At 41.6% G+C, this 26,479-nt stretch overlaps 1 protein-coding gene across 6 annotated transcripts in view; it reads right to left on the reverse strand.

Moving 5' to 3' along the window:
* The window catches only part of dip2a (disco-interacting protein 2 homolog A), a 76,717-nt gene that overhangs the window by 2,091 nt on the left and 48,147 nt on the right, over nt 1-26,479 (reverse strand). For 2 of the 6 annotated variants that reach the window (XM_029280644.2, XM_065961821.1), the window contains exons 3-39: nt 25,769-25,888; nt 25,559-25,678; nt 21,375-21,647; nt 19,350-19,487; nt 18,097-18,138; nt 15,643-15,762; nt 14,360-14,557; nt 14,150-14,241; nt 13,776-13,886; nt 12,589-12,712; nt 12,394-12,503; nt 12,103-12,205; nt 11,400-11,464; nt 10,848-10,941; nt 10,131-10,250; nt 9,852-9,966; nt 9,332-9,471; nt 8,917-9,053; nt 8,754-8,834; nt 7,807-7,934; nt 7,530-7,644; nt 7,162-7,363; nt 6,922-7,022; nt 6,461-6,541; nt 6,113-6,230; nt 5,886-6,007; nt 5,607-5,718; nt 5,407-5,516; nt 5,146-5,276; nt 4,855-5,023; nt 4,547-4,717; nt 3,620-3,649; nt 1,453-1,514; nt 1,130-1,187; nt 945-1,019; nt 365-539; nt 119-242 (exon numbers count right to left, since the gene is read on the reverse strand). In XM_029280644.2, coding sequence (XP_029136477.1) covers nt 119-242; nt 365-539; nt 945-1,019; nt 1,130-1,187; nt 1,453-1,514; nt 3,620-3,649; nt 4,547-4,717; nt 4,855-5,023; nt 5,146-5,276; nt 5,407-5,516; nt 5,607-5,718; nt 5,886-6,007; nt 6,113-6,230; nt 6,461-6,541; nt 6,922-7,022; nt 7,162-7,363; nt 7,530-7,644; nt 7,807-7,934; nt 8,754-8,834; nt 8,917-9,053; nt 9,332-9,471; nt 9,852-9,966; nt 10,131-10,250; nt 10,848-10,941; nt 11,400-11,464; nt 12,103-12,205; nt 12,394-12,503; nt 12,589-12,712; nt 13,776-13,886; nt 14,150-14,241; nt 14,360-14,557; nt 15,643-15,762; nt 18,097-18,138; nt 19,350-19,487; nt 21,375-21,647; nt 25,559-25,678; nt 25,769-25,888 — 4,387 coding nt within the window. The remainder of the gene's footprint in view (nt 1-118; nt 243-364; nt 540-944; nt 1,020-1,129; nt 1,188-1,452; nt 1,515-3,619; nt 3,650-4,546; nt 4,718-4,854; nt 5,024-5,145; nt 5,277-5,406; nt 5,517-5,606; nt 5,719-5,885; nt 6,008-6,112; nt 6,231-6,460; nt 6,542-6,921; nt 7,023-7,161; nt 7,364-7,529; nt 7,645-7,806; nt 7,935-8,753; nt 8,835-8,916; nt 9,054-9,331; nt 9,472-9,851; nt 9,967-10,130; nt 10,251-10,847; nt 10,942-11,399; nt 11,465-12,102; nt 12,206-12,393; nt 12,504-12,588; nt 12,713-13,775; nt 13,887-14,149; nt 14,242-14,359; nt 14,558-15,642; nt 15,763-18,096; nt 18,139-19,349; nt 19,488-21,374; nt 21,648-25,558; nt 25,679-25,768; nt 25,889-26,479) is intronic. The other 4 variants (XM_020651150.3, XM_029280645.2, XM_020651152.3 and 1 more) reach the window with 4 other exon arrangements.

A 26,479-nucleotide genomic window follows, 5' to 3' on the forward strand; every position in this document is an offset into this window, starting at 1 on the left:
AAACAAAAAAAACAGAGACGGGGGGCAGACAAAAGAACACAAAATGGTCAAATAAATGTTTTGATGTCATGATTAATAGAATTAAAGAAGTGATCAATAATCAGTGTAAACTCCTCACCATTCAGCTATGCTCTTGTGTGAACGGATCACAGAGGTTTCGATGTCAATAGGATGATACCTCATCCCCCTCAGCTCCAGAGTCTCATCGAGAGAGCCCACCACATAGAGGGCATCATGGCGCTCTGGGAAACACACATTACACACAGTCACACACTTTGTATCTGATAAAAGTACAGTTTTGCTGTGGAGAGAACATAACCTAATGCCCCGACTATAAATCACAGCAAGCTCTGATGATTCTCACCTCCACTTGCATCAGTCAGTTCAGTGCGCCGCAGGAAGCCCAGGTACCCTGTCCTCGCCCAGACACTCTGGGTGTCACCGAAGCTGAGCTTGGTGTTGAAGTGGTCTGCATGCAGTGCCTCCTCACCATAAACTGTGTAGTAGCCTGTGGCATTGTGAGGACTGCTCACCCAGATCTATAACACACAGGACAAAGGGTATAAGTGAGTGATTAATGGTTAGTCATACATGACTGTCTTTCTCTTGTTTTAGATTAAAAAAACTTATGAATCTCAGGAATCTGCTATGTGCAGAATGTTTAGATGGACTGGCATTCATTCAGCAGGTCAGGTATCAGATTTCTCCCTGACTCTTATACTGAAATTTAACAAGTTCAACAGTGTACAATGACAGGCTGTGTAGTGAGAGCACAGCTCCTCTTTAAATCTGAATGTGAAAACGGCCCAGATGAAGAATTTTGAGTGACCCTTTTGCTGCAGAAAGTTGAATTTAACAACTTAAGTTCATGTAAACACACTGATTTCTGGTAGGGTGGGACAGGTGACGGTGAAAAAAGTCTGCAAAAACTCAGCTGGCATTACCTCTCCCAGATGTGAGTCTCCCAAGGGTCCTTTAGTTTCTGTGTTTGCAATGATCACCTTCACTCCCGGAAGGATCTACAACAGAAGACAGCAACAGCTCAAATAACCGTGCCAGCCTTAGAACAGTGAAAATGTTTGCAGCATAACATCACAGCTTTCAAGTGCATGTTGACATGAGGCTTTACCTTCCCAGACTCCATCAGAGGCAAGCTGTGTGGCGACCCTCTCTCTACCAGACGAACCCTGCAGGATGAGCAAATAAAAGGAGAAATGTGCAACCTCATTTCTGCATTTTCATTCCAGTTTTTCACAGTGTGACTAATCTTTAATTCAAGATTTAAAGATTTGAATCCTGTTGAATCACAAAACCTAAATAATCATAACAAAAAATAAAATCACAACATTTTTTTTGTAAAAAAATGACTAGTATTACAGAAACCAGACTGTGTAACTACATATTCTTTTTAGCTTCAAGGTATCTTGAAGATAAGGGTGTGGCGCCCCCTACCTGTCATGTCGTAGAGCTCTCATGTCCACATAAACAGTGGTGGGGTCCGGTCCAGCTGTGCCCTTTAAAAAAAAACAAGCAGAGGAACATGAGTCCATAATGTGACTGTTAAAACACTGATGTTAAGGCTGTTTGTTGGGGGGAGGTGGAAGCTGCTTATGAGACAAAGCAGGGGGGGGGGGGGGCAGCCAGAAGCCAACAAGCAAGGCTACAGTAGTTAGGACCAAAGAAACTATGAGTACCTGCAGAGGTATATGCTATAATGCTTATATGAAAAAGTTGTGGACTACAAGAAATGATAAATGAGCTTATATAAATTATCCCCTAAAAATAGTTAATGAGTGTCAGTTGATTTTATGTAAAGACCATAGATCTGTCATACACCTGAATTATGACCGGAACATTTCTCAAGCTCTGATTCTTGTTGTCAGATATGGTTGTTTTTTTTGGCTTTTGGATTTGGCATCATAACTGCTGTAAGACTAGTCACAACACTTTATGTTTATCAACACTCCTCTGACAGGCTGTAGCCAGGGTAATAAGACAGCAGTGAGTCAGGTTTGTCGTCTGTGAGGTCAAAGCCAAACACAGAGCGAGTGGACTGCTTTATTAAGCTGAGGTTTCGGCATCAGAGTTCAGTCTTTGGCAAAAGAACAAAGCCAGTGGACTCGTTTAACGTGTCACTAATATAGAAAAATGTTTCATTAATGTACTGCTTCATCAATTACAACCACAGACGCATTACTGTGTTTTCTGTTCAGAAAGTCGTTTCATTTTAAAGTGTACAAATCTTCTAAAGGACTGTTTAAAAAGATGGACATGACAATTTCCCAAAAGTGAAGCCAAAATATTTGGCACTCCCTCTACTGGCTGGCTGCAGTATAGGTCATCCTGTAGTGCATGCTCCGCCCCCTCCATGTGAACAGATTGGATATGGATTCAAACTAAAAAAATCAAGGTACACACATCAAATACGTTTTTCTCCAACATGGTTTCTGTCATTTGTGTTAGTTTGTATCATACTGATTTATAAAACAAAGACAAAGAATGCTCGCACACTGCAGGGCTCCAGTATTCCAGATATGTATTTCACCATGTGATGTGTTTGTTTTTCGATTGTCATGTCAGTCATTATTCTGAGAATTTAAGCTTAAATTATGTATTAAATGCTATAAAAAGAGGTACAACACCTTGACTGACAGCTTGGTTGACAAATGCGTCTCCTGCAGCGATGTGTGCACCGGATCAGCAGAATAAATGAGGAACCGCGAGAGGAAATGTAAGAAGACAAGAGTCAATGAACTTTCTGTAACTTTGAGTTTTAGCCTAAACCCAACACAAGAACCTGTTCTTCTGCTAACTGTGCCACCTCAAGGATCTATATGGTTTTATCGGTAAGTTAAATGTGTTTTGTCTATCGGGAGGGGGGGGGGGGGCATCATTAATACGACTCTTCCAGCCAAGCGTGGACACCGTCTGTAAGGCGAGACTTGTCCATCTTTATACACAGTCGATGTAAATGAGATACAATTGTGATTTTCAAAAAACATCCTGAATCTCCAGGTAAAACTGTAACTTTTCACTTATAAAAAGAGAAAAATATTTAAACAATAATTTGAGTTTAAAGTGTCAGATTTTTAAATGAAGACCACAGGGTTTCACAATGCTCTCTTCAAAATATGTGTAAATAAATAAATACAAAATATAAATCGGCTGAAATAAATCATGGCAGAGTGCATGATTCTAGCTCATGTTATATAGTAGTATAACATATTTCTTAAAGCCACAAAGCAATGGTTGGGAGCCAGACTGCACTAATATAAATAGCAGCTAAAGAAAAGCCCATCAGAGAAAAAGAAAACAGAATCAGTGAATTGTGGTTAACCAAGTCCAAAAATCATGCAAAAATAACAAAAACACACACATAAGACACACAGATAAACATGTACACGCACGCACGACACACACACACACACACACACACACACACACACACACACACACACACACACACACACACACACACACACACACACACACACACACACACACACACACACACACACACACACACACACACACACACACACACACACACACACACACACACACACACAGATCCAGCAGCAGCCCAGTGAGCAAAGAAAAACTCTTCTCCTACATTTACCTGCTCAGCCAGTTTCCCTAACCTGTTGGGCTGACGGGACAGGGCAGGACAGATAAATAAAGATATATATGTATATTTAAATACACTGACCGTCACACATGCACACACGCACACACTCACACATAAACAGTCACCAGGGAAGAAGAAATAAAATAGAAAACATAGGGGACCCAGGAGAAAATTTAAAATTAAAAACAGACACACAGAGAATTCATGGGTGGATTTTTTTTTTCAGAACCTTAAGAGCAAAAATATTTTTTTGTATTAGTAACCAACCAATCTGGGGTCGAGGGAAAAAGATTTACATTTCAATCGGGTCTACTGAGGTAAGGGGTGACGAAAAAAACGACCTAATGTAGCCCTTTAATTTTTAAGTTCATGGAGATCATAGTGGTTGCGTGCATACACTCTATGCACCGTGCAGCAGTCACAGGATATAAACCTCACTCCACCCTCCCATTGGTCGAGATGAATTTTACGGAGAATATCCTGCTGCGTTCTCACATCAGCCCACCCGGACTTGCTGTGGAAAAATGACTAGGATCGAGCGAAAAATGTGTTTGTTTGCGTTCACACATATGGCTCCTCCTGGAAATATCAGGGGTTTTTCAGTAGTTTATTTGCAAGGGTGAAAGCCCTAGTTGACAGTTTCTTAACTTCAAAATCAGCCAGGCCTCTTGATTATGTTTTTTTCCATTTAGTACCACACATACATTATGTTGTCTCCAATGTGGCCTTCTTCATTCTTGTGCACTTTTTGTAGACATTGAGCCTCTAAATAAACGATATACCAAATACCAAGCGGTATTAAAGTGGTTCCAATCCTGTGTTTTTCAGTGGTGTTTATTTGATTTGTAAGATTGGACTCTGCAATGGACTCCCTTCATCCACCTCCCAACTCGCGGCCCTCCACCCGCAGCTTCTTACCTGCAAACATATTGCCACATTCACCCTGCAGCCGAAGGTGGTGCTGACGGCGCGTGGTGAAAGCCCCAAGTCCTTGAAGATCTTTGAGAAAGACTGAGTGAGTGCAATGCGGGGCCTCTCCTCGGCTACCACCATGCACGTACGCACGCAGGACAGGTTCACATTTCGCAACTGGAGAAGGGGAAAGGAAGAGGCAAATAAAAACTTCAAAGACATGTAAGTTCAAATTGTTTGAAACATGCTATAATTATTGTAAAAAAAATATCTAAGGTTCAATTTGATGAGTGAACCCAAAGTGACAAACTGACCCGCAGTGCTTCGGTCTGTGAGCCCAGGCCCTTGGTGCACATCTCCATGACCGAATATGAGCAGAAGGTGACTCGCACTTTGTACTGACTGACTGCCCCGAGCCACAGAGATGCATTGCTCTCCAGCTCCAGAGGGGGAACCAGGATCGACTGGTGGCCCGAGTACACACTGAAACCAGAAACAGACATGCAAACAGAGGGGCTCAGACTGAAGACAGTGTAAAGCAATGCATATTATCAATGTTCCATCCCAGGCTCCGATGCTTTTATCAAAGATTTTACTTTCATTACCTGCACAGGCACCAGAGAGCGAAGCCCAGGCCGCAGTAAGGGTCCAGACAGATTGCGATCTGCCTGGATGGGTACAGCTCACACTGCAGTTTGATGGAGCGACACAAGGCACTGGTGGCAGCGTGAGACATCTAGAGGCGATTATAAGACAGACAGAGGCTCAAATCATAAAACATTTCATTTACCAGATTCTGTTTTATTTTTGTTAAGATGTAGTTACAGAAAACATCTTGTTGAAAATATTTGTAACATCCAACATACTTTGACCCCTGCTAAGATGCCTGTTGTGGACACACTGAAGTCCAGGTAAGCTAACATCTCTGGGGTCGGGGGCTTGTACATCTGGGGGCTTTTCTTCCTAGGTAGATCATCTGGAAGATGAACAGAGGTAGAGGAGAAGAAGATCTTAAAAAAGCTGCTCTTTGGTGGCAACAGATGTTGACTTTGTGTATAAAACTGACCTGTGTCCAGCACCATGGGCCAGCTCTTGATATCCACAGCAGCAGCTGCCTCTTTGGACTTAAGCAGCTTCATTATTGCTTGAGTGGTCAGGATACACACCGACTTACTGACCTGTAACACACCCACATCACAGTATTACTACATATATGTTACTTTTAATTCTTCACCTTATCTGATGTTTGCAAGAAAGACACATTCACTGGATTTGATAAGTGTGATAACAGTGATAAGAGAGCGCTTAAGCTAGCACTTTGATGCTGTTCAGCTGACTCTGTTACCTCTACGATCATCTTGACAGTGGGCAGGGTGGTTGCCAGATTCTGGGGGTGTGGAGGTCTTACAGTGACAGGCACGCATCCAGCATACAGGCAGCCATAGAAGGTTGCAATCAGGTCAATTCCTGCACATGAAAGACAGAAAAACGTCAAATCTGAGGGCAGGGGAAGTCAGGATAAAGCATTGATACTAACTGTAATACTAGTACAGTGGCGGTATCATGTCTTACCTGGTGGGTAGACAAGTGCTACATGGTCTCCAGTGTTGAGGCGTCCCATCAGTGCTGCAGCCACTCGTTCCGCACGCTTGTGCAGCTGCAGGCAGGATGCAGTGCTCGCCACCGTGCCCTGAGGAGCAAAAGGTATGTATACAACTTACATTCAACTAGATGGCTATGTTTTAGACGATCAAGGACAATAGCAAGACTTAAAACTCCTTAATATGAATCTCCATGTACAGATCTCGATAGAAACAGCTTTCTCCTGCTTTATTAGCTCTTTGTAAGTAATGTTGCAATCAAATACTTTGTAGGTATTCCTTCATTTATATTATTCATTGCCAGAGTAAAAATCTATACCTTAGCATTGAGAACAAGGAACAGAGGATGATCTGGAGTGGCCTGAGCTCTCCATTGCAGCACATCTTGTATATACAGGAACTAAAGCAGAGTGAGAAACACAAGTTTCACTACAGAGAAATGAGAGTAACACAGCAAACCAAAACGGAGACAATGATAAATCAATACACAAACAAGGAGGAACATGGTGGCACAGGGTGGGTGTTAGAACTGCCGGAGTGATGGATGCGATTGGATTTAGATTATGCATGACTGAAAAGAATAATGGGTGTAAAACAGGTACAATCAAAATAACACAACATGCAACTCTAATTTGTCACAGAGGGGAGTCAGAACATTGTATTTTCCATAAGGTGTCTGTAGTTCCAGTTCCACCGCCTCATGTACGGATCCTTCATGTGTCTGTGGATATGTGGAGGTGATAAGTGGGTAAAATGAGGACGCTTTTCTACTATACATACCTGTTCATTGTCCTCCAGCTGTGCCACATCTCTCCCACAGGCCTGTGCTATCCTCTTCCCTGCCACCAGGTTTCCCACTATCATAGAAGCAGGACTGACCTCTGTCCCGCAAAATAACATTCAAAGTTAACATTCAAATCAATAGAAGATTAAACAGAAATTGTAAAAATAAATAATATACTTAAATGTGTCTTAATGCTCTAACTGTCTGATCCCTGTGGGGGATATTTGCATGTGTACCTGGCTGTTTCTGTCTTGGCTTGGGCAGGTTGGTGACACAGGTGTGAGGGCACATGAGGACATTGCAGGGGTGCAAGGCTCCCTCCAAGAAGCGCTGTTTGGTCTCAGATATATGGATGCCACCCAGGGGAGCCTTCGGAAGCGTGTTGGCAGGCACCAGAGCCAGGCAGTACACTCCCACCTGGTGGATGCTGTCTATAGCCTGCAAACAGACAGGACAGAAAACATTTAAAGAGAACTGTCACAATTGAAAACATCAAAACAAGCCTGACCTTTGTGTTATGTGTAAGAATTAGTAACCAATTAGATGTTTTTTTTTTTTTTTTATAAAATGGTAAGATGTGACAAAGACAGAGCACAGTGAGCACCTGAAGGACGCGGCTCATCCACTGGAAGCTGTCCTCCTCTGAGGCGTCCGGTCTCTGCTCGGCCACAACAACGATCCTCTCGTCATGCAGCACAGACACAGAAAACACAGCTATCCTGGAACACAAAAGATTTTAAAAAGTATTGTTAAAGCTGAAATAACCTCAATGTATCAAACTCTTGTTTGCTACAAACAAGTTGCTTGAGTCCTAAGTCAGAAGAGTTAGAAAACATCACACAAGTGAAGGATAATAGATAAAATAAGAAATTAAATTTTACCTCCCCCTGTACACAAACTTCATTGGCTCCACTGCCAGTGCCGTGGCAACCACGTCATCAGCATTGTGCCTCCGCCCACTGACCACCATCAGCCCGTCCATCTTCCCCACAACAAACACAAGGCTGTCCTGTTGGAAAACACAATGCACAAACTGTTCAGTGGGCAGATCTTTGTATTCACTTGATCTAAAAGTTTAGTGTGCATTCATACAGCTGAGACATGAAGTAACTCTGCGTGTTAAAAATGAAGACCTCATAGTGTTTAACTGTTGGCTGGCTTAGTCATTCTTAGATCCTTGAGCTCTAAGATCCTCAGAGAAAATCTGCTTTCAGCTCAGGAAGAAAAATCTTCACTTTTGGCTTTTCTTCATCATCTTCGTCATCATCTGTCCCTGGATTTATTAGCTTGTGACACTTTTCTGGCTAGCTGTATACATAATAATTCTGTCCTTCACAGATTTAAAGTGTGAGTGACAGTTGTTTTTCTAAAATTGGGTTTGGGTTGATTTTAAATAAACAGACCTCCCTGTGAACAGTTTTTATTCAACTACAGAAAAGCACAGGAGAAATCATCTCAGAGTGTTTGAATACTTGAATTGCTCGCTGCTTCAATGAAAGTCAATTTCTCTATTTACTACAAAAACCAGAAAACCAGAATATTTCTGCTTGGCTTAATACAAGCCAAATGCTATTTTTTGTGATTTGAGTGAACTAACCCTTTACATGGGAGGGGGGCAGGTTGAAAATACAAACAATTTACGGTACTGCATAACACAAATTGATGTTTTATGACAAATAAATGCCATTTCAGTCACATGTGTACTACAGCATATGACAACTAGAAAGGTCAATGAAAATTCATATATCTACAACTATCTTAATAATGTCAGACAGATTTCACAGAAAAGGAAGGTTAGAAAACATCACTTTAAAAGCTTGGAACTTACCGGTCCTACAAAGCCAAGCAGTGAAGTCCTTGTAAACGGTCTGTCACTGATAGGAAGTCCAGAGGATAATACTGGGATAGTCTGCAACAAGACACACACACACTTAAAAACACATATTAATAAATAAAGTACAAAAACAAAAATGAGTAAATGAGACACTCACCTCAAAGACATTCTTGGTCATACCCGGGAGGCCGTAGTAAGCTACGCCTGTGCTACCTGAACTCACACAGATCTCTCCAACCTCGTCTGTCTGACAGATATAAGGAGTCCCCTCCACCCGCACCACACACACCAAAGCTAGAGACACACAGTGAACATGGAACGAAGGAGTTTTACAATATTATTTAAAGTAGATGTCTAAGTTGCTTTATGTGTTTCTGTTGGGATAACAACATTTGCTTTACTCCCATGAAAAGTGCCAAAAGTTCAATGAGTAAGTGAAAACATTTGAGGATCTTTTCAGGAACATCCCTCAAAATTTGATGTGAGCAAATCAATTCTCTGGAAACCCACGGCAGTTTCGAGTGAAAACTAAAAAACAGGAAAATGTTAAAAAAAGTGGAAGCGTACTGTACCTCCAGGCATGACTTGTCCCACATCCTGCACTGTCAGGACAGAGAGTTTCTCCTCCGTGTCCACACGTATCACACTGTGGCTCAGCCCTCCCATAGAGAGCACCGCCTTCCCAGGAGGAGGAACTCCCATTTCTGGAGGCCTGAAGACATTTTACGGTTACACTTATTATCACTGAACACCAGAACACAATAAAACACAAAATGTAAAAGGATCAGTTTTTACAGCAGACATATACATCCTCATGTGAAGTTCATGTGAATCTGTGAGAATTCAGACTTTAAACAATGATGATCTAAATCAAATTTTTAAAAACAGAACCAGTTTGCCTTTTGAAACATTGTTTGTGTCACTAAGTTTTCCTAATCCTTTTTTCCATACCAAGCTTTGTGATAACCATAAAGCTCTACATCATCTCTGTGTTACTGAATCACAAATATAACTCCTCCACCTGCAGGATCCCGCTCATGTTGCAAACCATGTGTGTTTTGATCTAATAAAGGGTCAGTTACATCTGCTCACCTGCGGATGGCGACAGTCATGGCTTCTGAGGAGCTGGCACATGGGCAGATCACCTCAGGTCGCAGCCCACGTGCCTGAAACACGTTGAGGAAGGCGTCGCAGGAGGATATTGACCCTGTGTTAATACACAAACACACAGAGTCTCATATCGCCGACAAACAAAGCCAGCCAAACAGATATACAAGCAAACACAAACAAAACAAATCAATGGGTATCCCCACGGGCCTCAGGTTGTGTGTTAAAGAATTTTATTAAACAGGAATCTGCTGGTGGACTCACATGGGTTTGCTCCGTCGGCTACGATGAGCATGCGCAGGGAGCTCAGGCTGATGTCTCTCTGGTCTCTCTGGGCCAGCAGGGACCAATGCATGTCCCTCGACTTCACCACAGCAACCCGCGCTGTGTGGGGGACACAAAGACAAAGAGACATGCTCACAATAGATTCATTCAATCAACACCTGTCATCTAGTCTGACAGTCAATCACAGATCCCCAAATCTGACAGCAAAGAGCAGCATGGTTTGACTCAGCTGCCAACAGGTGACTCAGATCACCGCTCAGATCTGAGACGGAGGACATGAGTTTGATTCAATGCAGCAAGCCAGCTGTCCTCGACCTGCTCAGGGCTAATACAGAGGAACTAGAAATCAATGAGTCAAACAAACTATTGCTTTAATCCATCAAGCCTTGTCAAATCTGCTGCAAAAATCAAAGCTCTTAAAAGAAGCAGAGTCTCTCCAGGGTTCTGGCACAGTTACTGACAATAAAATATAATTGCACAATGTTGGGTTATTTATCATTCCACCATCAAGCAAACTGTTCGGTATGTGTGCTACTTTGTGAGTTACATAATTATCGATACTAAGTTGCAACAAAAACTGGTTCAGTACAAAATGTAGATAACATCACGTTGCATGATCCTTCTCTTAATCTCTTATAACAGGAATGAGATGAAGCAAGCAGATTAATGATAGAAAGAAAGTCAAGGACGACCAACCTTTGTATGTGTGAACCTTCTGTATCCAAGACAGGGGGTTGACTTTCATCAGGGAGTAAGGAATGCTGATCACGTGCATCCGATTCATAACGCTCTGCCATGAGCAGAGACAAGCGTCAGAGAAACACCAAAAAGTCGTGTCATTGAGTGTTAAAGCCACTGTGAACAAGCTGCGAGGCATGACAAGATTCAATCACCTGTAGCTAAGAGTTTGTTTAAAGCACGTTAGCTCTACTGCTGTGTCATTTAAGGAATTTAATACATGCTACAGCAGGTCATATATGTGCAGTGAGTAAACTCTGTGACATGTTTAACACTAGCTGAGTTTGAATAAGTAGGGGGGAAATGCATATTTTTACAGGTTTCAAACTCTTGAGTTATCATAAGAGGTTTCTGCCCACAAGGACTTCATTAGTCTGAATGTTTAAATACAGATAGGGTCCTCAGAGGAAACACGTTGGCCAGAAAAATCTGACATTTTATCGGCAAACTGAGCATAGAACTCTTCAATATTCGATGTTTTAGCTTGAAAAATGTTTAAAGTCCACTCACAGTGAGAACACCATGCCATAAACCTGCTTCTCTTTTGAAGTCCAAGACGTTGGTTATGGTCTCAGCTGCAAATCAAACAAGAGATTATGCAAAAATCAGGGTTTCTGTAAGGCTTTGAGCCATTAATTCTGACATTCTTCACAAGAAAAATCACATATCATCCCATTATTTCCAACACAATACAAGCCTTGTAATGAGCAAATCCTATTCAGAATCAGACTGATTGAAACTCTGTTTTAGATAAAGACCTGGAGAGCCTGGTGGGGCTGCCAGTAAGGTTTTATTTAGAGTAAGAAACTGGGACAGTGGAGTAGAGGAGGTGCCATATTTTTTCTTTTAAGTAGACCTGACCCAGGTCTGACGCAGAGAAACACAACCAGCTGAGCAGCTGCATTTATCATTCTTGACTGTAATTACACTCTGGGAATGAGAGCATCGGTATGGGGAAGTTCTGCCTTGTGCATTATTACAAAAAATAATGAATCTGCTCTGCACAATCTGCTCTGCAGAATCAATAAGAAAAAATATCCATTACATACATTTTTGATTTTATTAAAGCTTGCTTTAGTGCTCCTCCAGACTCCATTTCTTCTTTTTCTCTTCAGCAGAAATCTTTGCTTCTCTTATGTTGGAAAATAATAAAAAGATGGAGGAAACACAGAGCTGAATAAAGTACGAGTAAACAACAGAGCATCCTCCTCACCTTCAGTGTAGCCACAGGCCTGTGTGAGAGCATGACAGTGATCCAGCATGGCTGAATGAGACACTGTGATCCCCATGGTGCTTCCTTCCTTGCTGGTTTTATACTGCAAGTAAAAAACAACAACAGAGAGAAACATTTGAACAATTACACTCCAAAATAATAATGTACAGACATTAAAAAAGCATAGTAAGAATTAGTAGCTTAAAATTATGAAATATTCCATTCCAAACATGAATGAAAATGTCATAAACTTCTCATTGTTTTTGGCAACATCAAAGAGTTCACACTCACCTCTATGTAGGCAATGTCATTACTGGCTTCCCGTATTGGAGGATACCAGTCTTTTGGAGGCTTCACGACATGTTTTCCATCTGTCACAAACCACAGCAACCGTGGCCAGCCTGCAGAGTAGAGACACAAAGTCGGTTCAGTCGTAATCAAATTATACACAAAGACAGTCAATTCAAAATACAAAACAGGCTGTACCTTTGAAAGTTGCTACCTCCCCTGTTTGTGCTTTAGGCAAGCCTTTCTGACAAGCGTCAGTGGTCAGCGCCAACGTGACACCACAGCTGCCCAACAGAAAGCCAATCTGTTGACTTCCTGCATCCTGAGAGACAAAAGAGGATGAAAAATGTGTAAACTTTGGAAAACTGTACCTGCCAAACAACCAACTATTAAAAAAAAAAAAAAGACAAAAGAAAGTCCAGAAGATAAAAGCAGGAATTGTAGTGGGGAGAGAAAGAAGGGCGATGACAGAAGAAGAAGGAGAATCCTCAGATCATCATACATAAAAGTAGCAGCAGGTGCGAAAGCAGAGTGAGGGCCAATCATTATTAAAAACCCCACTGCTGAGCATCAAAGCCTATGCTCTGACAAACACTCACTCATATGTGATTGGCTGTGCAGATACATTTAAAACTAGACTCGTGCTGATCAAAACATACTGAAGAGAAATAAATATTTAGTGGGATTAAAGAAAGAAAGACAAAGAAAGGGGGTGGGGGGGGAGTTGGAGGAAAAGAGAGTGTTGGCAGAATGACAACAGCTGGCCTGGGATCTAATATTTTGACTGGAGTTACAGATCATTTCACCTCGCTCAAATCTCATTTGTTACAGCACAGCATCTGCACACAGCGTGCTCATGAGAGACAATCAAGAACAGGGATTAATACACTGTCTGTGTAACTAATGTGGATGAACTTGGTTCAGTTTGAGCCAATGAATGTGTTAGAAACCAAAATACTTTATAACACACAGTGATTTATTCTGGGACTGGAATAGATCATAAATAAACCAACATTGAAAAAACTGTGCACATGTTGTCTCATCTCCAGTAATTTATGCATAAAATGTCCAGCAGGGGTCACTATTGGTCCACAATAGCCTTCCAAGAGACAGGAGTCTCTTGTGTGTGTGTCCGTGTGTGTGTGTGTGTGTGTGTTTGAGGGTTTGTGGGTGTCTCAAGGTACAGAGTTATTCACATTGCATAAGATGCAACCAGAAAACTCACGTCTGTCTAGGATATAAACCGATTTTTGACGTGTTTCTGCAATGGATAACTGCATGAAGTTACATGCTCAGGGTTGTATGATGCTTGTTAATGTACATGTGGACTTATCCCTTTAAATCCTCCCAGTGGAAAATTCCCAGGAGATTGTTTTTGCCTTTACCTTTCGTGTCAGTGGCACTTCAATAGGCACAGGTACCAGCTCTGCCAGGAGACAGCCGTAGAACGCCACCATGAACATCACCGGGTCATTGTTGGGGAAAACAAGTGCAACCTGCAGGTGTATCACACAGGATATGTCATAGTTAACATATATGGTTCTGGGTAAGGGCACAATAATGGTTGTGCAGAAAGAATAGTGAGTAAGTAAACATCTACTTCCAATCACAGGTAAAAAGGTGTTCACTTAGTAAAGGTGTTTGAGACAATGAAGCTTTGTCTACTCTTGCACGAGCTGAATATCCTTTAAGACGTTCCAGCTGATAATGCATCAAGAAATGTAACATCTGACCTCTCTAGTTTCATCTCATGACTTACTCTGTCTCCAGGCATGAGCAAAGGCTCATTCCTGGTGCTCAGCTTGTTCAGGAGAGTGTAGGCCAGTTTCTGACTGCGTGTCCATAGTTTACCTGAGGTGATAATAAGAGAGTCAAATAAAAACCATAGTCCATTATTTGTCAAAAGAAGACAAGAGAAGATAGTGTTTTAAGTCATTGTGAGTAATGTATGGACTTGGTTGAACCATACCGTAGGTGAGTGTGTAGACAGGCTTTCCAGAATTGTCCAGTCCTGTCAGACATGGGCTCTTGGGCTGAGTGGTGCCCCACCGTTGTAAGGCTGCTGGTAAGGAGGGGGGCCACTTGTTTACCACCCCGAGAGGCTCTCCTTCTAGGGCACTCATTTGCTGGCCTTCTGGCTTTGGCTGGTTGGGATCTGGATGCTGGACTAGATGCACGAACAAGGAAAAGGATATCAGTTTTTATGGTTGTATGTTGAGCAACAAAACAAACTATGTCCAAGTGTAAATGTTTTATTTTCAGTGAATTGCAATTTTATGTTTTAAATCATACAGCTTTCTTTAAGTAAGGCAGGGAAATAAAGTGATAAAAAAGAGATGTGTGTGATAATACAAAACAAAGGTTCTTAAGTGCTTATAAGGAGTGAGTTTAGACAATAACTCCAGAAACTGAACTGGAAACTGGGAACTGCACCTGCTAAAAAGTCCATGTTTTTTTCTTCACCCTTGAACTTCCTCCAAGCAGCCTATTTTGATCTGACTTTCATCTTTCATCTGTCCATCACTATTTTCCCATCACACTCTCCTGAACTCTCTGGCTAAGTGGAATTCAGAACTGTTTACCTGAACTGGCAGATGACCCGCCAAATAAAGATCCAATCCATTCCAACCTGCTGTCATTTTCAGCTGTGTGTGTTTTTCTGCTCACACTGAGGCTTGCCATGTCACAGATTATGTGCCAAAATCAGGACAGCTTTACAATGACCTGCTCATGCATAACTATTCCTGCAGCTTGCTCATTTTCACAGTGTTTATTCAGCCTGGCAGAGCACCCACCCAAAACCCGCAGTGGACTGGTAGGAATGGGGGGGGGGGGGGGGGGTGGTTACATAGGGCTGGTCCACTGTGTGCGAGTGTCAGAGCGTGTTTCTGTACCCAGTATTTCCGAAACCGCTTCCCTAGCACACCTGGTGGTCTCTGCTCCACCAAGAGACAAAATAACAACCGCTGATCTAAAAGAGTTCCTCGACTGTTTATTTGTCAGGTGTGGTAAGTGTGTGACATTTTTATCTCAGTTGCAACAAGAATATGCAAATAAATCCACAGGCAACTGCAAAAAAAAAAAAAGAAGAAAAAATCTCAAAGCGGATGTGGCTGTCACACTCAAAAGATTTGATCCTTTACTGCCGGAGTCAACGATCAGTATTCTGATCATGCCACAGAATGAGGGATGCTTTTTTTCATGATTTATTGATTTAAAAGAGGAATTATCATTCCCTCCAGGCTAGCTTACCTCCCAAAAGCTCCTCAAAGTCGTCGACGAAGAATTCTCGCAACGGCGGTCGCTTGGGTCTCTTGAGAGTGTTGAGCAGCTGCTGGATTTTGGAGGAGACGCGGCTGTTGACTGGAACACCTACACAATGAGATCGGAGGGGATGAAAAGAAGACGGCACGGGGAAATAAACATGGCAAGGCAAGAATATGGAGAAAAACAGTCATGGCAAAGGGAGAATATGTGAGTTGAAAGAGATGTGAAGGCAGAGTTTGGGGGTGCATACAGTAGAGAAAGACAAATGCATAAAGTTTTGATTTTGAGGTTTATAACGTAAAAAGAAGGGGATGGATGAGGAGAAGGAGATAAGAAATGAGGAAAGGTCAATGTCTAGCTTTACTGAGACAGAGTACAACCAGCTGACACTCACATCATAGCTGGACATGACAAACAGTAGACCTCAAGGTCCTCTCCAGTCACCCGCAGGTCAAAGGGTTACAGTCTTTCCATCAAGAAACTGTCTTTTGAATACCACACAGGTGCAATAAACCAGGAAATAAGAAACCTTTTAGCCTGCTGCCAGGCAACAAAGAGGTCCTCTCTGCATAAAGTGATTCAAGGGATGTCTGAGAAGGTCTCTGCTTCAAACAGGATCTACAGAATTTACAACTATGGAGTCTAAGATCAACTCTTGCCACGTCAAGACAAGTCAAAATATATATTAATGAGTCCGTCACAATCACAGAGATTTGGACCTTTGTAAAGCGGAGAGAATGAGAAAAAGACAGCCAAACAACTGACTAAGGATGAAAGAATGAAATGTCCAGTTAGCTTTCAGACATGGGTCCGTGTAAACTATAATCATCACCGGACATGTTTTCCTCCATATGAAATCTGCTTAGTTTGGGAGAGGTGGTCTGCGTCAGACATTCCAGACAGCCACAGGAGACGAAGGCCACAGCTGCACACAGCTCGCCTGATCTATCTTACTATAATAAGCCTGGCTCAGACAGACTCTGCCTCCTCTTGTAGGGACAGATGTACTGGGAGTAGACATGTGGGGGTCAGCGCTGCACCTGATGGGCCAATTAGAAAGCCCCAGACACACAGGACAACATCTGAGGGCCTTGAACCCAACGCACTGAACGGTTACATCACAGACTGCCTGTGATGATGACTGTATCTTACATTTTTAGGATTTTCAAAATGTAGGTCGTCGTAGTGTTGTGTGTTGTTAAAATATGAATTAACCAACAAACTTACAGAAGACAACAACCAAGGTGGACATAAAGAAAAATGCTTCATCGCCTTATTTGGTTTTTCTTTTCTCTTGAGAAACCCTATCAAATGACAAAAACCAACAATGTGTTACCCACTTATATATGGGTTTTTTTTAACATATCGGCAAAGTCTACGTTTACAGGCCTTAAACTCAATTTGTTCGACAAAAGAAAGCACCAGGAGGACAGTACATTTTGGATTAACTCTAAAGTTGAACACAATACCCAAGTTTGTTTCATTTGACCCAAAACAGAAGAGTGGCTCATTGTTATGTTTAAAAAAATCAGAGATTTTTTGGGGCTTTTGCCTTTCTTAGGACAGCTTGAGAGGGAAATTGGGGGGTAGAGGTGAAGGTATTATCCACCAAACAGCATAAGGATTGGGAGTCTAAACAGTGACCAGTGCCCACTGGTGCATGGGGAATCTGCACGAGGCACCTGCTCTACCAACTGAGCTAAACAGGCACTCCCTTTAATCATATTTCAACAATGATGGAGGTATGCTTTATCAGGCTATATTTGGGTTTACATATAACTTATTAGTAGAAGTCTATATTGTTGGTTTTAATCTTTAATAAGATTTGCCCATTATGCACCACAGTATGTGCTTAGTCAAGAAAACAACACATACAGCATCAGTATTGGCGATATAACCCAAGTTACCATGTTGCGTGATATTTATTCCAAACTAAGAGATTTTTATTACAATGACCACAGTGCTTGACAGCTGAACACACGGTGTGGCTACAGGCCACAATCCCAATCCAATTTTATGCATTTGTCTTTCTCTACTGTTTAATACAAGTTTGTGTCACAGAATTGATGAGACATAAACTGACAAGTCTTGGTGTCTCAGTGTGAGGACAGAAACTAGAGTGTCAACATGCTTATAATTCACAACCCAAAACCAAAAGTTACACTTTTCACAGCCAAGAGCTTTTTACAGACTGCTCCACACAACCATACTGGAGAGAGCGTTCACATTGCTTTGAGTTAGTACAGATGCTATAGCCTCAGCAACACACTCTGATATACAAACACAAACACATAAATATAATGACTAAATTCACTGTAGCTTTGCTTCTTTCTTTTTTTAAGCAAAGGCAGAAACACACACAAGCACAAATGTACACGCAACAGAGTGCAGTGCACATGTAGCAGACGGGCACAGAGTGTGAGGAACAGTTATAAATACCATCCATTAAATTGAGGGATCCATCACCTCTCCCCTCACAGCCTAGAGGAGAGACACATGTCAATGTAAGAGCACTGCTAACTTTGTATGAACGTGTGATAGATAAGTCTACCAGCAGCTAGACATATGAGAGAAAAGGTGTAAGAACACACTGTTGTTGTTGTTGTTGTTGTCGTACCGTGACAACAATTCTCGGAGTTTTGTGCTGTTTTTGTTATTTTAGTCATTTTTTAAATTTGTCACATGGTAAAAATTTCATCAGGAGTGTCACCAAGAAAACAACACATAAAAATAATAATATATACATATTTTGTTTTTCCAAAGAAATATCCATAGATGTAACACATCCATTTCCTCTTTGTGTGTCAGCCAGGTGGGCTGGTGTAGTATTGATAAGCAGACAATTAACACCATCTTCATGACAAAGGGTGGATGACAGGAGGGGTAAAGCTGTGGTGAAGCTGTGTTCTAGTTTCACGCTGCTAGCTTATTAACGTATTGGACACTAATTCAAAGCAGCATATCAGCTCTGATGTTAAATGAATGAAGATGGAGCGGTGACAGGAACACACGGGCGCTGCTTCACAGAATGGTTGACCCAATTGTCATGTATAGCAATTCAAGAAAACCACCTCGTTGTATAAACACTGTATCACCAACTCTTTCGACCCTTTTGAGTATTTCCTGAGATTAGATCATCTGTAATGATGACCTTTAGAAACATAAACAGCTAAATTGAGATTATATACACTGCAATGACTCCTTACTTTACATCTGATCTCACAGGTTATCCATTGCTACATTGCACGGCATTTAATTCCCGATACTGGCTGCAAAATAGACAGTGCCATTTGAATGATGAACGATGTTTGGGGGCTGTTCACTTTATGCACTGATTCACAAACAACATGAAAAGAAACTAGCACAAGAATCACCTGTAAAAATTTGTTCCTGTTTTTTTTTTACTCAAAAAGGAGCAACATTCCTTTTTTTTATCATTATAGGTAATTTTCATTAGTGTCAATGACATTTTAAGCATTAAGATAGACACATCTTATCTTGGGGGTGGTTTGGAGAGGTGCAGTTTTGTTACCATGGCAACACAGTTGGGTCAGTCAGCAGCTTTTGCCAGTATGAGGCAGACTAACTAAGAAGAAGACAGAGGGACGGACAGCAGGGGAGGAAGGGAAAGGGAGGTGACTGGGTTGATGTGTGTGTGTGTTTGTGTGTGAGAGATTGAGCAGGAAACTCACCATCTGCAGTCTCCATGACGCTGGTGTGGTGGTTGTGGCCACGGGAAACGCCTCGCACTGAGGCTACCTGGGGCCGCTCAGCATGAAGTGAGGAGCGCTCCGACAGCCCCGTCACATCAGGGGGTGCTGAGTGGTTATCTGTGATGAGTGGGGTGTCGGTGGGGGTTACAAGGTCAATTGCCAGGCCTTTTCTTGTTGCCATTTTTAATAAATGAAAATCTTGAGAAACAACTGATCTGAAGGCTTTTTTTGACACCTACACGATGAGTTTTTACCTGGACAAGAGTATATTTTAACAAGAATTTTACCTTTTACCTAATTTTCCATTACCTTAATGTCTCCTCAGATACAGAATAATTTCATTGAGTAAGCCATAGAACACAATGCCTGTATAATACGAATAACAGGCCGGTGTAAGAACGTTGTAAAAGCCTTTTTGAACTCTAAAAAGGACGCCTTGGGATCAAGTCTCACAAACCTTTGAACCAAAGCAGCAGGCCGAAACACCAGGTCATATTTAAAGGGAGATACAGTTGTAATAATCATTTATGGTAACCATGATAGTTTAATTTATATATTTAGCTGTAAATTGTTTTTTTTATAGAAAACTGCAACATAAAAGTGTGAGGGCGCTACACCCACTGGCCACTTAATTAAGAATACCAATCCTTATGTTCAGTCATCGCATGGAAGTCTATGTCATGCTATGTCTGAGGGGGTTTGTTCCCTGTTCTGTTTGTCTTTTTTTCCAGCACTGAAAATGTTTGTTATAGGAAACTGCAGAAAAACCTGAGTGCCAATGTTCCCCTCATAAGCTATTATTAACATATTAGGTTAACGGCAAAACATGTGATTCTTTGTTGATGTTTGTTATTACAGTCTATATAAGCATAAAATGTTGCTCGTGTGTGATTACCTTCCCGTCCTTGTCTACTGCTGAAGTGAATGACAGGCGGAATCAAAGATTGAGAGGCCAAGCCACAGGATAATATGGGAGATATATTTACAGCTCCATTCAGAGCCAGTAACTGTCGCTACTTTATGACAGCAACCTTGAGGGGAGACAAGCTGGTCAGAAATCAGACAGCTCCATCCTAATAGGATATCGTTCTGCCAGCAACACATACAGACACACATGAGGGGAGACACAGATATACGAGCAAGACACTGTCTCACTGTGCTGCTGTGGAGGGATGGATGGAGATAAATCCGCTGAATCTCATTAACTAGCTTTTGACACTCAGTGGCAACGTGGAACGGGGAGTTTTGACGTGGAAGTGGCTGTGAACCCTTTCACATGACTGAATGACTTCAAGATGACTGAGACAGCTAATTAAAGAGATGTTTATTCAAACTCTGTCGCTTGTTCCCTTTGTCTTGTTTCATCAAGCGCTTTTGTGTTGTTGAGGGAGATAAGGCATCGGCTGTAGCAGATGTGTGAGACATGCTGACTGTCTGCGATCGATGTGACAGTCGTAGAAATCAGTTTGAGCAACACAACACGGATTCAAATGTCACCCTTTCGACATGATTGGCTGACAGTAGAACACACAAAGCTTCTGCTGATGTCTGCACATTTAAAACAGTGCAGGGCTATGATTCACTTCTACAGATAGATGAAGCAATTCAAAAACATACAGGACAGTCCTACAGGCCTGTCAAATATACAATAATACTGTATGTGAATTCATTTTTCCATCAGGGTTACCCCAATGAAACTCATGAGATTTTTTTGCCCCAGCGCAACAGAATACAGGGAATGTTATATGCAGGGAATCATTTCAAGCATCCAACTTGTTTACCTTATTCTAGTTCACCATGTCCAACTTTAGCTGAAAACCAACCTACATACTTTTCACACTTCCCAGATTAGCTTTGGGGTGCAAAAATGTTTAATAAGCATTGAGCAAAACATATTCCCCTCTAAACTAACTGGATGAGAGTGTCTATGAAAAAGGGATATGGATCATATAGATTTGCTTACTGAGATGTGATGAAATGAGAGACTGCATGTGTGTCACTGACCTAGCTGGGTGTGTGCCATAAGGTCCGCCAATGCGGTAGCTGCGGCGTTGGCGTTGAGGGCTGCGTGGGCAGTGGTGTTGGTGGTGGTGGTGACAGATCTCCCTCCCGGGTGGGATGAGGTGGATGACGCGGAGGATGAGGTGGACGAACCCTGGATGACACGGTTAAACCAGTGCTCAACGGCCGGGTGGCCATGGCCCTGGTAGGGCGTGGAGGTGGCCAGACGTCCCTGCCGGCGCAGCGAGCCCTCGTCTTCTGACGCTGAGGAGGTGTCTGTGTTTGACAGGTCAAGAAGGGGCAGCGTCACAATCTCGGACAAAGACATGGGAAGGACTATAAAGTCATCAAGAAAATGACCGGGATTTAGTGTATATGCAGACGATGTATTGTTCTATTTATATATACTGTTTAGAGTACATATAAGTAGAGGGATGACTAGATGATTTCAATGGAAATGGAAAGGTCTTTTGACTTTGCTGGTTGTGTATATATATTTTATATTGATTGCCTATAAAAGAAGCCACATATCACACAGGCATAAACATCCCACGTACAACTGAAGTGATCTGTCTTTGAATGATAAAGTGTGAAATACTACAGCAGACAACAGAGTGCCTCTATAGAGGACATATTAACGTTTTGATTTTGAAACACTAAAACTAGACTGTGAGCTTAATCAAAAGAACACAACAAGAGAGGCAGCTTTAAAGAGAAATGTCTATGGTATAAAGTCTTTTAATACAACGGGTACTGCTTGAAAGTTAGGCAGCTATGAGAAATAGTGCTTGAGGTGGGTTGATTTCAGTTTCTTCTTAGCGTTTCAGAACATTCCCATATCGTCTAATAACATAAAATCTGCTTGAAGGTGCTTCATCAGTTAAGAAACACTAAAATACAAACATATATATCATACTTGAAGAAAAGAAACTCACAAATGACACGACGACTTAATAGTGCTCTAAAAATAAAACATTGGTAAGTGTAGTGTATGCTTCTATTATTTTGGCGTGGACTCAAATCCAGTCACTAATGATACCGTCTCTCCCTTGAGGTATCTGTGAGCAGTTGGTCTGAGCAAAAATAGACCAAAAGGGAACGACTTCAAAGGAAGGATCGTTCGAAATGAACACATTCCACTTCATCTACCATGCTCCCAGAAATATCTGGTTTTTGGATTGAATCGCTGAAATAACACACGAGCTGAGATCGGTTGTCTGCAGAGAAATGAGTGCAATAAAAGGGCTAAGCAAAGCAGGCGTAGGCATCAACCACTTCCAGAAAATGACAAACTAAAGTTATAAACGACGACAGTTTTCAAAATGAACAACAAAGGTCACACTTGACCCAATTATTCACCATTGATAAAGCAAACGGCAGCACATATTCTGCAGCACTCAACCATGAAATCACAAAAATTGTTGCTCTGTCAAAAATTATTGAAATAAAATCCAGTACACTTACTAAACACAACGAAAAAAAAAAGAAAAACAAAGGCCACATACGATGGAAAATCTATTCTCAGTGTCAGAGACATTTAGGAAACAAATGAAGCCTGTCTGTGTGTGTGATCAGCTTGATATTCTCTAAACCAATAAGCCTTCATGTGATGAATAGATGTCCTAATCACATGTAGCTACAAGTGAGTCCACCAGTTAACAGACAAATTCAGCATTACTTTCCTCAAGCTTTTCTCTTTGGGTTGCAGAGGCTGTCAGAGGAAGGCTGGAGGAGGTCTGATTATACAAACCTCAAATTTAATGTCTCTACAAGCAGCAGACTCATGGGGGCTGTCTCGCATTTATGATTCTGTTTGTTATTCCTCTCTCTTTACAATCTCTCTCTCTCTCTCTCTCTCTCTCTCAGTAACCTTGACAGATACACAGAGTGAGAAGGAAGAAGGGGGGCAGAGAAAAATGTAAAATAGAAATAGAGAGGTGGAAAGTATGAAAAGAAACTAAAATAGAGAAAAGTATTAGTCATGGGTAAACAGAGAAAACAGGAATACAAGGTGAGTCAGAGAAAGTTATGGAGGAATTACAAGTAGGGAGGGACATAAAAGAGAGGAAACCTGAGCAGAGACAGTATCAGATGCAGAGTTCGCTGCTCTTCTCATGCAGCAATTACATACGGGGCTCAAGCAAACAAAGATTAGTAATTAGTAAAGTTAGCTGAACTGCAACCTTGGTAACAAGTGGTTTTAAATAACTTGTTCAATTAAATTTCGTCGCTGCATCTATGTCCTATACATGGTAAATCTGTTTCATCGATTACTTTTCAGAACTTTTCTAGTCCTGAAAAAAGTAATTAAGATGCCAAATGCTAATGTCAGCATGCTAACACGTTCACAATGACAATATTAGAATGCTATATTTGCTAGTTATATTTTTCCCTATTTCTATTTTACATTATCTACCTAGCACTGGATAGAAATTAAAACTGATGGGAGTCCAATCGTTTTTCAAGTATTCTGAACATCTGTATGTCTTTACCAAATGTATTTTGTCTGCCTTTTATGGATTCCATGATTGAACTTGATTTAATTTGTTTTGTGCACCCTGTTTTTATCATTTTGTCTGTGCATTGGTTATACTGTTGTGCTACGTCAACATTTAAGGGCTGCTTCCTTCAAGGTGCACATTTTAAGGCCGATTGCTTCACAGTCGTGCGTCAAAGACTGCCAAACTAGATTTGTGGATGAATTGTTTGGCAATAATAATCAGGGCATTTTAAAGCAGCTAGTTTCCATGCAGCTGTTGAGGTTGCTAGGCGACAAGGGCCGGGCGGCGCTTTTTTTTTTTGATTGAATGGTAGACTTATTCTAGCTCAGTCTGTAGGGACTTGGGTTGGGAACCGGAGGGTCACCGGCTCAAGGCCGCGTTGCCCTTGAGCAAGGCACCAAACCCCCTCCCCACCATCAGCTCAGGAGCGCCCGCTGTGGGCCGCTCCGTCACTCTGACATCTCTCCATTAGTGCATGTCCATAGGATCCTGTTTGTGCATGTGTGTGTATTTTCAGCCTGTGTGTGTTGCAGAAATTTCCCCTTGCGGGAATCAATAAAGTAAATCTTAATCTTAATCTTAAAAAGACTTTGCTTACATTACTACAGATTTTTCACAACCAGACATGGAGTGGTCAGACACAAAGCGTGACCAGATGTGAACAAGCCACTGATACTAAACAGGTTTACAGATTGAAAAGGAAAATGTTTTTAAAAAAAAATTATGTTTATTAATTCAACTAAACATTACTCTAGGGCTCTATACAGAGCTGAACTAGTTCATATTTATTGAAGGTTTTAAAAAACTTAGATAAAGTTTATTTTTTAAATGAAATGGCTCCTTTGGCTTTCATTGGCCTGTCATTTATAGCAGAGCCTCAGATAACTCAGATAATATTATATTATATGTGGTGATTTTGTGGGTTTGTCAGCCATGCCCATATATTTTTTCACAGTAGATTACAGTAGATCCATCAGAAGTGACAGAAAACAACCATGACGATAACCCCTCCTTTTAGCAGTTCAAACTCCAGTGTCTGAGCTCTTAATCCGGTTACTTGGTCCACCGCTGTGTTCTCTCTCTTTACCCACAGCATGAGGCTCTGAGGCCCCCCACCAATTAACTTTTAGACACCAAAAAAGCCACTGCAGTATTTGAGAGCCTAGTAAGATTCCTGTGATCAAATCTCACACAGATATCACTCAGGATGGTTGAAAGATACTGATCTCAAAGACATTTGTGGCAAAATAACAACACAATATATTTTTGGTCACTTTGCTCTCAAACAAAAAGAAGCTGCAGTATTCAGACAAACTACAAATATTTACATGAGCTGGCCCACACAGTACAAAGTTACAAAAGCAAGTAAAAGGTCAACATTTAACACTTTGTTAAAAATCTGATTATGCTTCCATTATGCAACTCATGTGGGAAGGTCTGCCTGGGAACACATCGCTGAGAAAAGACTTCTTTATAGGGAAAAGAAAGGCCGCATTCATCAAACTTCGTCTTTCTTTCCAGTGGCAACAGCATCACCTCCATAACCGCACACAACAGAGCATCTCAACCTACACTCTGACGTTCATGGGAACACATGTAAACAAGCAAGTGTGAGCATAAACCCAGGCTGCAAAGGACAAACGCTGCCCTTGACGAGCAGCGGGTTAATGGGAGCAGAGGTCTCACCTGGCGGGGTGCATGCCTCAACAGAAGACTGAACTAACACAGATCGTCTCTTGGAGGGCATTGGCATCTTCCTCTCTTTGTACTTTGCCAGAGCTGCTTGGACGGCTTCTGTGTGCAAATCTAAAAGAACAAATCAAAACAATTAATCTACATCATAAAAGAAGAGCAGCAGATATCTAAAACTCTCCGGCAGCACGGACGCATGATTACCAGATCTGAAGCGTTCATCCCGGGTGTTGGCGGCCCGAGACTTGTTGTGTTTGGAACCTGGGAGAACTGCTTGTGAGGAGGACTGAATCCTGTTGTCAATTTGCAGAGAAGGATCTACACCTGGAAAGAGAAAAGACCAAAACAGGGAAAAAACAGTATGAAGCAGGTCCATGTATTCATCAGAATGGGCAGAGAAACGCTCCATGTCTGACTTACTGCCAGATCAAGTATCTACTAGTAATCCCTATTTAGACTGCTTTCGTTTCATACTGTAGCTTAGAGCTGAGAAAGTATTCACTTTAATTAATCCAGCCTCACTCACAGCTTTCAAGATGCCTCCCAGCTTTCCAAGGAAAGCAAATGCAAATTACACAGTCATAACAGAGAGGAGGTTATTAAGCACCATGAATGTCAAAAAGACAACATCATCTGACTAGAGTGCACTAAAATGATCAAACACTCAGACTCGTCAAACTCTCTGTGCTCAATGTGGTGAGGGCTGTGATTCACCCTTTACTTAATGCAATTCTCACTCTAGCTTCATTAAGTAACTTTTGTGAGAATCAGAGGGGAAAACCCAAGACTACCGCCTGAAGGAAGGTCATGGATTGAGCTCTACTAGAAGCCCTCTACCACTGGCTTCACTTCATCTCCCCATGGTCTCATACTTATGTATTTGAAGTTTGAAGGAAGGATTAATCTATAGGAGAA

Source organism: Labrus bergylta, chromosome 13 (genome assembly GCF_963930695.1).
Source record: "Labrus bergylta chromosome 13, fLabBer1.1, whole genome shotgun sequence".
Taxonomy (NCBI): Eukaryota; Metazoa; Chordata; class Actinopteri; order Labriformes; family Labridae; genus Labrus; species Labrus bergylta.